This window comes from Erythrolamprus reginae, chromosome 1 (assembly GCF_031021105.1).
Source record: "Erythrolamprus reginae isolate rEryReg1 chromosome 1, rEryReg1.hap1, whole genome shotgun sequence".
Taxonomy (NCBI): Eukaryota; Metazoa; Chordata; class Lepidosauria; order Squamata; family Dipsadidae; genus Erythrolamprus; species Erythrolamprus reginae.
In genome coordinates this window covers 14,355,866-14,368,912 of record NC_091950.1, presented here as the reverse complement: position 1 = coordinate 14,368,912, position 13,047 = coordinate 14,355,866, and the positions used below count along the sequence as shown (strand labels likewise).

The following is a 13,047-nucleotide window of genomic DNA, read 5'->3' as shown; positions in this document are numbered from 1 at the left end:
TGATCTTCCCTAGGGGACTGGGGGTGGGGGTGGGATGGAGGTTGTTTCTAGGCTTGGGAGGGGAGGGTGGGGGGGAGATGACTGATGCGCCGTGGCAGGGATGATAGGCGAGCCGGAGCACTCTAAAACCACTTAGCTAGACCATCCACAGCCGGGCAAAGCGGACAGAATCCGACTATGATCCTTTTCGGAAGGACTCGCTGACGCCCTCCGAGAAGGCAGCCATGAGCAGCAAGGTCACCCCTCTCTCTTCCCCGGCCCCACCGGCGGCCCCCCCGAGCCCCCCATCTCCCCTGGGGGAGGAGGAGGAGGAGGAACAGGAGGTGGTCACCACCTTCTGCACCCTCCTCCCAAAGATGCCCCAGTGGAAATTCTCCGGCCCGTCCAGCTTTCTCAGCCGCAGCCCATCCAGCGCCAGCAAAGATCTCTCAACGACGGTCAGGACTGGCAGCCTGGCAGAGGCCGAGGGTGTCGCGGTGCCCTCGTCGGCCTCGGGGTCGGGCCTGGCTGCTGTCCTCAGCGCTTGCGAGCCGGTCTGTGCCACGCCCTGCAGCAGGCTGAAAGGAGGGACGGCCGGGGGAAGGAAGACCACTCGGGTGCCGGGGTCCCGAGCCCCTGGGGAGGATTGGAGCCGGAAAGGGAGTTTTGTCAGCAAACCAGTCCAAGGTTGGCTGCATCCCGACGACCGGGTTTTAGGCCCCGGAGTCTCCTACATTGTCCGGGTGAGTAGCCTTTTGTCTTTTAACATTATCCAACGAAGCAGTTGAGCTATGTGTGGCCTGGGGTTTGTTCAATGTTTGTTTGGGGGTGTGTATGTGTCTGTGGCAGTGATGGGCTACTACGGGTACGGTCAGGTACGCAGAACCGGTAGAAAAATGTTGAATTTTTCATTTTTTTCCCTTCTGGGCATGGCTAGAAGGACCAGGGGAGACATGATAGCAGTCTTCCAATATCTCAGGGGTTGCTACAAAGAAGAGGGAGTCAACCTATTCTCCAAAGCACCTGAGGGTAGAACAAGAAGCAATGGGTGGAAACTAAACAAGGAGAGAAGCAACTTAGAACTAAGGAGGAATTTCCTGACAGTTAGAACAATTAATCTGTGGAACAGCTTGCCACCAGAAGTTATGAATGCCACAACACTTGAAGTTTTTAAGCAGATGTTGGATAACCATCTGTCTGAAGTGGTGTAGGTTTTCCTGCCTAAGTAGGGATTGGACTAGAAGACCTCCAAGGTGCCTTCCAACTTGTTGTTGTTGTTGTTGTTGTTGTTGTTCTTTTTCTTCTTCTTCTTCTTCTTCTTCTTCTTCTTCTTCTTCTTCTTCTTCCTCCTCCTCCTCCTCTTCCTCTTCTTCTTCTTTTATTATTATTATTATTATTTTATTTATTTTATTTCTGTTATTTATTTTATTTATTTTATTTCTGTTATTTATTTTATTTATTTTATTTCTGTTATTTATTTTATTTATTTTATTTATTAAATTTGAATGCCGGCCCTCTCCGCAGACTCAGGGTGGCTCACAGCAACAGAAAACAATATACAATACAAATTCAATAATTAGAAAGCTAAAAACCCATAATTTAAGAAAACATACACACAACATACCATACATAAACAGTATAGGCCTGGGGAAGCTATCTCAGTTCCCCCATGCCTGACGGCAGAGATGGGTTTTAAGGAGTTTACGAAAGGCATTATTATTATTATTATTATTATTATTATTATTATTATCATTATCATCATTATTATTATCATTATTTATAATAGCTACTAGAACGTAGCATCACTGTTCTGAGCATATGTAAACATTAGACCTTCTTCATAGGAGCTGATCCCATTGTCCCATCATTGTTTTGATTGGTGTTATGGCCTGGAACAGAATTAAAAGCAGAATATAAATCTTGAGCCGATTGAGTTAAGAAGTAAAGGGGCCACTGATAGATTTTGAGGGTGCTGGATACAGTTTAGGAAGCCTGTCTCGGTTTCTTGTCTCTTTGAGTTATGGATTGCAACATTGCTTGTTTGCCTCTTCAAGAGTTATTCTGGAAATACCTCAAGAGCCATGGTGGCGCTGTGGTTAGAATGCAGCACTGCAGGCCACTTCAGCTAACTGCTAGCTGTAGTTCAGCAGTTCAAATGTCACTACCGGCTCAAGGTTGACTCGGCCCTCCATCCTTCCGAGGTGGGTCAAATGAGGACCCAGATTGTTGGGGGGCAATATGCTGACTCTGTAAACCGCCTAGAGAGGGCAGTGACAGCACTATGAAGTGGAATATAAATAGAAACATAGAAAAAGAAGATTGACGGCAGAAAAAGACCTCGTGGTCCATCTAGCCTGCCCTTATACTATTTCCTGTATTTTATCTTAGGATGGGTATATGTTTATCCCAGGCATGTTTAAATTCAGCTACTGTGGATTTACCAACCACGTCTGCTGGAAGTTTGTTCCAAGCATCTACTACTCTTTCAGTCAAATATTTTCTCTTGTCACTTCTGAACTTCCCCCCAACTAACTTCAGATTGTGCCCCCTTGTTCTTGTGTTCACTTTCCTATTAAAAACACTTCCCTCCTGAACCTTATTTCATCTTTAACATATTTAAATGTTTCGATCACGTCCCCCCTTTTCCCTTCTGTCCTCCAGACTATACAGATTGAGTTCATTCAGTCTTTCCTAATAGGTTTTATGCTTAAGACCTTCCACCATTTTTGTAGCCCGTCTTTGGACCCATTCAATTTGATCAATATCTTTTTGTAGGCGAGGTCTCCAAAACTGAACACAGTATTCCAAATGTGGTCTCACCAGCGCTCTACACAGCGGGATCACAATCTCCCTCTTCCTCCTTGTTATACCTCTAGATCTAAATGCTATTGCTATTGTTACATTGGAGTATTGGGGAGACCGATTAGAGAAGGGGTGATACTGGGTAACTTGAAGGAAAAAAAAGATCGTTTGCAGAACAAACTGTAAATAAAATTCCTAGTAAGGCCACACATGGAATTCTGCATCCAGTTTTGGCTACCAATATTACAAAATACAGTGATACCTCGTCTTACGAACTTAATTCGTTCCATGGCCAGGTTCGTAAATAGAAAAGTTCCTAAGATGAAGCAATTTTCCCCATAGGAATCAATGTAAAAGCAAATAATGCGTTCAACCCCATCCCAAAAGTCACCCCTTATGCCTTGCATCGCTGGGAATCCCCGCCTCCGGACTTCAATTGCCAGCCGAAGCGACCATACTTGCATGGCTGGGATTTCCCTGAGTCTCCCCTCGCTGGGAATCCCCACCTCCGGACTTCCGATTCAAAGCAGCGCCAGCAAAAATGAAGGGAATCCCAGCGAGGGGAGGCTCAGGGGAATCCCAGTGCTTCAGCTGGCAACGGAAGTCCAGAGGTGGGGATTCTCAGCAAGGGGAGGCTCAGGGAAATCCCAGTGCTTCGGTTGGTGACGGAATTTCAGAGGCAGGGAATCCCAGCGAGGGGAGGCTCAGGGGAATCCCAGTGCTTCAGCTGGCAACGGAAGTCCAGAGGTGGGGATTCTCAGCAAGGGGAGGCTCAGGGGAATCCTAGTGCTTTGGTTGGCAATGGAAGTCCGGAGGCGGGGATTCCCAGTGAGGGGAGGCTCAGGGGAATCCCAGTGCTTCGGTTGGTGACGGAAGTCCAGAGGTGGGGATTCTCAGCAAGGGGAGGCTCAGGGAAATCCCAGTGCTTTGGTTGGCAACGGAAGTCCGGAGGCGGGGATTCCCAGCGAGGGGAGGCTCAGGGGAATCCCAGTGCTTTGGTTGGCAATGGAAGTCCGGAGGCGGGGATTCCCAGTGAGGGGAGGCTCAGGGGAATCCCAGTGCTTCGGTTGGTGACGAAAGTTTGGAGGCGGGGATTCCCAGTGAGGGGAGGCTCAGGGGAATCCCAGTGCTTTGGTTGGTGATGGAAGTTCGGAGGCGGGGCATCCCAGTGCCAGCGGCTCGGGTTCGTAAGGTGAAATAGTTCGGAAGAGGTAAAAAATCTTAAACCCCAGGTTTGTATCACAAAAAGTTCGTATGAAGAGGGGTTCGTAAGACGAGATATCACTGTAGATGTTGAGGGTTTAGAAAAAGTGCAGAGAAGAGCAACTAGGACGATTAAAGCCATGGAGGCTAAAACATATGCAGGATTTGGGTTTGGCTGGTCAAGAGAAAAGGACTAGGGGGGACATGATCGAAACATTTAAATATGTTAAAGGGTTAAATAAGGTCCAGGAGGGAAGTGTTTTTAATAGGAAAGTGAACACAAAAACAAGGGGACACAATCTGAGGTTAGTTGGGGGAAAGATCAGAAGCAACATGAGAAAATATTATTTTACTGAAAGAGTAGTAGATCCTTGGAACAAACTTCCAGCAGACGTTGTAGATCAATCCACAGTAACTGAATTTAAACATGCCTGGGATAAACATATATCCATCCTAAGATAAAATACAGAAAATAGTATAAGGGCAGACTAGATGGACCAGGAGGTATTTTTCTACCGTCAGTCTTTGAGGGTTGCCACAAAGAAGAGGGGTGTGTGTCAAATTGTTTTCCAAAGCACCTGAGGGCAGGATAAGAAACAATGGATGGGAATTAACCCAGGAGAGAAGCAACTTGGAAACTTCCTAACAATGAGGACAATTAACCAGTGGAACTGCTTGCCACCAGAAGTTGTGGGTGCTTCGTCAGTGGAGGTTTTTAAAGTAAAGACTGGAAAGCCACTTGTCTCAAACGATAGAGGATCTCCTGCTTAAGTAGGGAGATTGTACTACAAGGTCGCTCCCAGCTCTATTCTGATTAATCACAGACTAGTAAAAGCGAGGTCAGAAAGGAGGGCTGAAAATCTGAATAAAAAGGGAATCATGTCTTTGAATAACACAGCCTCCTCATGCCTCATTTGGAGAGAGCATCTTTAAATCAATTAGCAGATGGAATTGCACGGCTAACCCCTTGTTCTTAATTAGCTTAAGGGTGATTTATGTTGACAGTTAAATTGGCCCAGCTCAGGAGGGGTTATCAACCGTTCCTTGTTCAATAAGATTTCAAGAACTGAAGCACCAACGTGTTCCTGGTGCTTTTACAAGCTGGACAGTGAAGTCCTCCGCGCACAGCCTATGTTGTTGACATCACAACAGGAAAAGAAAAATATTGTGGTCATTGGCTAGCGTGGGATCTATGGGTCATGTGTTGGGGGTTGAATGCGTCATCCAGTCTACTAGATTCTTTTATTGGGAATATTAATTTTATTTATTTATTTATTTTGTCCAATACACAATGAGGGTTTTAGTGGGTATATATCTACATACACATAGTAAAATACATGATGAAGGTTATAGAGGAGATACTCATAGTAAAATATATCTAAGAAATAATAGAAAAGAAGGTATACAGTGATCCCCCGGTTATTGCGTTCCCGACCATTGCGAACAGGGTAATTTGCGATTTTTCAACCCAGAAGTCAAAACACCATCTGCGCATGCGTGCCTTTTTTTTTTATGGGCACGCATGCGTAGATGGCGCCCGGCAGATCAGCTGCTGGGCGGCTTCCCTGGGTCTTCCCCCTCTTGCTGGCATCAGCGAGGAGTTTCCCCACCGCCCATGCAAACTCCTCGCTGCCGCTCGCCCGCCCTTCGCCCGCCCACGCCGTTTGCTCCCCCTCTTGCTGGCGGGAGGGTGAGAAGCCCTCCCCAGCACCCGCTCGCCCACCCTTCGCTGCTCGCCCGCCCTTCGCCCTGGAGAAATTCCAGCCCCCACCTGGTCCCACCCGATCCTCCTCCCTGAGGCAGCTCGCCCTCCCATGGCCGCTTCCTCCACCCTCCATCGCAAGCCCGCGCCACCGCAGCCAACGCGCGCTGCGATCTTCAAGCCCGGCTCCTTTCGGCCCAGCATCCCGGGCCAAGCAGCTGCCTTCCGTGACTGAGCCTGGCTCGCCCGGAAGATTGTAGCGCGCGTTGGCTGCAGCGGCGGCGACGTTGCTGCCAGCTTGGCTTCCCTCGCCAGCGCAGCCAACGTGCGCTACGATCTTCCGGGCGAGCCAGGCTCAGTGACGGAAGGCAGCCGCTTGGCCCGGGATGCTGGGCCGAGAGGAGCCGGGCTTGATCCGCTGAGCCTGGCTCGCCCGGAAGATCGTAGCGCGCGTTGGCTGCAGCGGCGAGGGAAGCCAAGCCGGCAGCAATGTCGCCGCCGCTGCAGCCAACGCGCGCTACGATCTTCCGGGCGAGCCAGGCTCAGTGACGGAAGGCAGCCGCTTGGCCCGGGATGCTGGGCTGAGAGGAGCCGGGCTTGATCCGCTGAGCCTGGCCGGCTTGGCTTCCCTCACCGGCGCAGGCAACACGCGCTGCCATTTTCCGGGCCAGCCAGGCTCAGCGGATCAAGCCCGGCTCCTCTCGGCCCAGCATCCCGGGCCAAGCGGCTGCCTTCCGTCACTGAGCCTGGCTCGCCCGGAAGATCGTAGCGCTTGTTGGCTGCAGCGGCCAGGGAAGCCAAGCTGGCAGCAATGTCGCTGCCGCTGCAGCCAACACGTGCTACGATCTTCCGGGCGAGCCAGGCTCAGTGACGGAAGGCAGCCGCTTGGCCCGGGATGCTGGGCCGAGAGGAGCCGGGCTTGATCCGCTGAGCCTGGCTGGCCCGGAAGATGGCAGCGCGTGTTGCCTGCGCCAGGGCGAACTTCTGCGCTTGGCTTGAGGGCTCAGTTGGGAAGGCGCGCGGGTGTTTTAAAACGTCCCCGCTGACATGGGGGGCTCGCTAGCACCTCCCCGAACCCCCAACCCAGGTTTGGGGGTGTGCTAGCGAGCCCCCCATGTCGGCGGCAACGTTTTAAAACACCCGCGCCGCTTTCCAATGAGTCCCGAAGACAAACGCGGAAGTTTGACGTTTGTCTTCGGGACTCATTGGAAAGCGGCGCAGGTGTTTTAAAACGTCCCCGCCGACATGGGGGGCTCGCTAGCACCTCCCCGAACCCCCAACCCGGGTTAGGGGGGTGCTAGCGAGCCCCCCATGTCGGCGGCGACGTTTAAAAACACCCGCGCCGCCCCCAATCTTCGGCTCCTCGCTAGCGCTGCGGAAGTAAAAACACCATCTGCACATGCGCAGATGGTGTTTTTACTTCCGCAGCGCTACTTTGCGAAAACCCGCTCGTTGCGGGGGGTCCTGGAACGGAACCCTCGCAACGATCGGGGGATCACTGTAGTAATAGAACATATCAATGAAAGAATAGAAGAAGAGATATAGGAATAGAAGAAAGGAATAGGAGATATAGGAGAGCAATAGGACAGGGGACGGAAGGCACTCTAGTGCACTTGTACTCGCCCCTTACTGACCTCTTAGGAATCTGGATAGGTCAACCGTAGATAATCTAAGGGTAAAGTGTTGGGGGTTTGGGGATGACACTATGGAGTCCACGCTTCGACAACTCGGTTACTGAAGTCATATTTTTTACAGTCAAGTTTGGAGCGGTTAATATTAAGTTTAAATCTGTTGTGTGCTCTTGTGTTGTTGTGGTTGAAGCTGAAGTAGTTGCCGACAGGCAGGACATTGCATCATATGATCTTATGGGCAATACTTAGATCTTGTTTAAGGCGTCTTAGTTCTAGGCTTTCTAGGCCCAGGATTGAAAGTCTAGTCTCATAGGGTATTCTGTTTTGAGTGGAGGAGTGAAGGGCTCTTCTGGTGAAGCATCTTTGGACATTTTCAAGGGTGTTAATGTCTGAGATGCGATATGGGTTCCAAACAGATGAGCTGTATTCGAGGATGGGTCTGGCAAAAGTTTTATAAGCTCTGGTAAGTAGTGTGAGATTGCCAGAGCAGAAGCTAGGTAGGATTAGATTTACAACTCTTGAAGCCTTCTTGGCTATGTTGTTGCAGTGGGCTTTGGCATTTAAATCTTTTGTTATTAGTATACCAAGGTCTTTAAGTTCCCTGAAGCTTCCGTTTTGGGCTCTGACTTTTGTTATTCTTGCCTCTCTCGTCACTCAAGCCGTACCTGAAAGCAAGGATAAGCTCACTGTTTGCACTGCAAGAGAAGTACAGATCTCAGGTTTTTGACGAGGCTTGATTTAAAGCAAGGGCGGAGTTCAGTTTAACCAGAAGAAACAAAGAAACATTGAAACATAGAAGACTGACGGCAGAAAAAGACCTCATGGTCCATCTAGTCTGCCCTTATACTATTTCCTGTATTTTATGAGCTGTATTCGAGGATGGGTCTGGCAAAAGTTTTGTAAGCTCTGGTAAGTAGTGTGAGATTGCCAGAGCAGAAGCTATGTAAGATTAGGTTTACAACTCTTGAAGCCTTCTTGGCTATATTGTTGCAGTGGGCTTTGGCACTTAAATCTTTTGTTATTAGTATACAGTGATCCCCCGAGTTTCGCGATCCCGATCCCTTCCTTTCTCATCTTTCTTTCTCTCTCTCTTTCTCTATCTTGCTTCTTCCTCTCTCACACTCTCTTCCTCCCTCTCTCATCTCTTTCTTTCCTTCTCTCTCTTTCTCTATCTCTCCCCCTCTTGCTCTCGAGCGGCGGGCGGCACCCAAGGAAGGTTCCTTCGGCCGCCCACCAGCTGATCTGCTCGGCAGTGCGGCAGCAGCGAGGAGCTGAAGATGGGGTTTCCCCGTTGCCTGGGCAACGGGGAAACCCCATCTTCGGCTCCTCGCTGCTGCCGCGCTGCAAGCGAGCAGCTGGGCGGGCGGGCGAACGGGCAAGCGGCAAGCGATCTTGGGGTTTCCCCTTTGCCTGGGCAACGGGGAAACCCCATCTTCGGCTCCTCGCTGCTGCCGCGCTGCGGAGCAGATCAGCTGTTGGGCGGCCGAAGGGGTCTTCCCCGCCGCCCACACGCAAACTCCACCATCTGCGCATGTGCGGCCATGGAAAACAGGACGCGCATGCGCAGATGGTGTTTTTACTTCCGTGCCGCTACATCGCGAGTTATCGATTATCGCGAGGGGTCTTGGAACGGAACCCTCGCGATAATCGGGGGATCACTGTATATATATATTTGTTATATATATCCTCTATAACCCTCAGTACTGATTTCAATCAATAACAATTTTCTCAGTTTGCTCCTTCTTTGTGTCTTTTAAGAAGATACTGAATCTTTCAAGCTTTCCCCTGTCCTGGGTATTTTACGACTGTGGTTCTAAACTTGAAAGCCATCTATTGTTTTTGTTTACCACTTGTGACGATGCTTTCTTCCTTTTCAAGGAAATCTTAACATTTTACTGATGATGTTTACACCGATTTACATCGCTCGTTTGACTGAGATCAAGCAGAACAGATAAATAAATACTGTAAAAAAAACAACACAACCCCACGGAATACAAACTATAGGAAATCGCAGCCCCAGGAAAACCAAAGCAGTTTGTTTGTTTGTCTGTCTGTCTGTCTATTTATTTATTTATTTATTTATTGTTTTATTTTATTTTATTTATTTATTTATTTATTTTGTCCAATACATAATACACATTGAAGAGAAAGATATGTAATAATATAAGTAAAGAAAAGAATAGAAGAACAGATATAAAAGTATAGGTGAACATATTTGAAAGGAAGAAAAGATAAATGAGATAAGGAGAGACAATTTGTAAGGTTCTGGTTTCGTTTAGCCATGAATTGCAAAAATTTAAAGCTCCCGTGTGACAGCTGTTGAATTGTGAAAAGAGGACACAACCTCCTTTGCTAATCCCCAGAAATCGCACTGGGGTGCTATGTAGCTCTGAAATTCGGTTGAGGAAGTTGGGGATTAAGAGCAAAAAAAAAGGTTAGTCCAGCTTGAAGCTCAGGCTATGTTTCTGTGAGCTGCCCCGAGTCTTTGGAGAAGGGCGGCATACAAGTCTAAATAATAATACAGTGGTACCTCGAGATACGAGTTTAATTCGTTCCGGACCTGGGCTCTTAAGTCGAGCAGCTCTTATCTCGAACGACTTTTCCCCATAGGAATTAATGTAAATAATTTTAATTGGTTCCAGCCCTCAAAAAACTCACAAAGTTAGTCTAAATTATGCAGAAAGACATGTTTTTAATGAAGAAATGTACATATACATATAAATGAATAATGAAGTTTCTTTCACTTAACTTGTAAACTTTCTTAAACTTTTAAATTTACATATGTTCAACTTCTCTGCCACCCAATCCTGTAGGACAGAGGTCCCCAACCCTTTTTACACCAGGGACCGGCTTTAAGCGATCAAGAGAGGAATGGGTGAATGAATGGACGGAGGGTGGGAAGGAAGGAAGAAAAGAGGGAAGGGACAGGAACAGAGGAAGGAAGCAAGGAAACTTATGAAAGGGGAGAGTAAGAGAGGAATGAGTGAAGGGAGGGAGGGAGGGAGGGAAGAAGGTGGGAAGGAGAAAGAAAAGAAGAAATAGAGGAAGGGAAGGTAAAAGAGAGAAAGAAAAAGAGCAAGAAAGAAAGAAAGAAAGAAAGGGGGAAGGGACAGGAACAGAGGAAGGAAGCAAGGAAACTTATGAAAGGGGAGAGTAAGAGAGGAACGAGTGAAGGGAGGGAGGGAGGGAAGAAGGTGGGAAGGAGAAAGAAAAGAAGAAATAGAGGAAGGGAAGGTAAAAGAGAGAAAGAAAAAGAGCAAGAAAGAAAGAAAGAAAGAAAGAAAGAAAGAAAGGGGGAAGGGACAGGAACAGAGGAAGGAAGCAAGGAAACTTATGAAAGGGGAGAGTAAGAGAGGAATGAGTGAAGGGAGGGAGGGAGGGAAGAAGGTGGGAAGGAGAAAGAAAAGAAGAAATAGAGGAAGGGAAGGTAAAAGAGAGAAAGAAAAAGAGCAAGAAAGAAAGAAAGAAAGGCAACTTCAAAGAAAGGCTCACTGAGCATCTCTCACTCTCTCTCTCTTTCTATCCCTCTCTTTCTCTCTCTCCCCCCTCTCTCTTTCTCTTTCTCTCCCCCTCCTGGACTCCTGCCCGGAAAAGCATCGCGCCTTTTCACTGCCCTTCCCTGTGCTTCGGAAGCCGCCGAACGCCGTCAGAGGGGCGCGTCAGCGGCTTCCGAAGCACAGGGAAGGGCTTAAGCCGCCGCCTTTTCCCTTCCCCGTGGGAGCAAACATGCTTTGCACCTTCCTAACTCCCTCCCCCCCAGCCAAACTCCCAAAGCATGTTTGCTGCCACACGATTTAGCCAGGACAGGAGCGAAGTAACGTGGACGATTGGGGAGCTGAAACCGGGTGGTTTCAGCTTTCCAATCCTTCACGTTACTTCGCCGCTAACTCCTGAGGCGCGGAAGTTCGCCTTTGGCGTTTGGCTTCAGAAGCGGCGCGGCTGTTTTAAAACGTCGCTGCCTGCCTGGGGGGCTTTGCAGAACCCCCCCAACCCCCAACCCGGGTTCGGTGGGGGGCTAGGAGGCCCCCCAGGCCGGCAGCGACGTTTTAAAACAGCCGCGCCGCTTCTGAAGCCAAACGCCAAAGGCGAACTTCCGCGCCTCAGGAGTTAGCTCGCAAACGGCGCGGCTGTTTTAAAACGTCGCTGCCGGCCTGGGGGGCCTCCTAGCCCCCCACTGAACCCGGGCTGCAAAGCCCCCCAGGCCGGCAGCGACGTTTTAAAACAGCCGCGCCGTTTGCGAGCTAACTCCTGAGGCGCGGAAGTTCGCCTTTGGCGTTTGGCTTCAGAAGCGGCGCGGCTGTTTTAAAAGGACGCCGCCGGCCTGGGGGGCTTGCCAGCACCCCCCCGAACCCCCAACCCGGGTTTGGGGGGGTGCTAGGAAGCCCCCCATGTCGGCGGCGACCTTTTAAAACAGCCGCGCGGCTTCCCAGCTGAGTCCTGAAGCCAAACGCCAAAGGCGAACTTCCGGAAAGTAAGGAAGGAAAGTAAGCCAGCCCGGCTCTTCTCGGCTCGTATCGTGGATTTGAGCTCGGGAGACGAACAAAAATGTCTCTCCCCTCCCAGCTCTTATCTCGAGTAGCTCGTAAGTAGAGCAGCTCGTATGTCGGGGTTCCAGCGTAATAATAATAATAATAATAATAATAATAATAATAATAATAATAATAATAATGAAGAAACAGATGAAACAATCGATCACATACTCAGCTGCTGCAAAAAGATCGCACAGACTGACTACAAGCATAGACACGATGCTGTGGCACAGATGATCCACAGGAACTTGTGCCGGAACTACCATTTACCAGTGGCAAAGAACTGGTGGGATCATAAGCCTGAAAAAGTGGTCGAAAATAAGCAAACAAAACTACTGTGGTACCTCCGACTTCAGACTGACCGAATTCTGAAGCATAACACACCAGACATTGTGATCGTGGAGAAAAAGAAAGTATGGATCATTGACATCGCAATCCCAGGAGACAGCAGAATTGAGGAGAAGCAGCTAGAGAAATTAGTGAAATACGAAGATCTAAAAATTGAGCTGCAACGACTCTGGCATAAGCCCGTGAAAGTGGTCCCAGTGGTACTTGGCATGCTGGGCGCAGTACCAAAGGATCTCAGCGGACATTTGAAAACCATCGGAATTGACAAAATCTCCATCCGTCAATTGCAAAAGGCTGCATTACTGGGATCGGCAAACATAATTCACCGCTACATCACGCAGTCCTAGGTGCTTGGGAAGCGCCCGACTGGTGATGAAATATGAAATCCAGCATAGTGATCTCGTTGGCTGTGTTGTATTGACATAATAATAATAATAATAATAATAATAATAATAATAATAATAATAATAATATTTTACTCATTATGACAAATGCAGGCCAACAATTGAAAGAAAGGGTTTTTAATTTTTTAAATCTTTATTGGTTGGCAAGATCAGCTGACCACAACTAAATCAGGATTTCATCCTAGACCAATGATGGCGAACCTATGGAGCCATATCTGCTGGCACGTGAGCCGTTGCCCTAACTCAGCTCAAATGTGCCAGCTGATTTTTGGCTCGCACGTAGGATCTGGGAGGCTGTTTTTGGCTTCCAGAGAGCCTCCGGTGGGATGGGAGTGTCACGCTGTGTATTGCCAGCCCCAGAGACATTCAGAGACATTCAGTAAATAAATAGTTAACTGTGTGTATGTTAATTAGCTCCACCCATGATGATGTAAAATCCTGTCTGAAAC

General features: G+C 48.7%; 1 protein-coding gene across 1 annotated transcript in view; it reads left to right on the top strand.

The window, feature by feature from the left end:
• Positions 1–224: 224 nt before the first annotated feature.
• The window catches only part of SHC2 (SHC adaptor protein 2), a 61,825-nt gene continuing 49,002 nt past the window's right edge, over positions 225–13,047 (top strand). The window contains exon 1 of the mRNA XM_070732296.1: positions 225–722. Coding sequence (XP_070588397.1) covers positions 225–722 — 498 coding nt within the window. The remainder of the gene's footprint in view (positions 723–13,047) is intronic.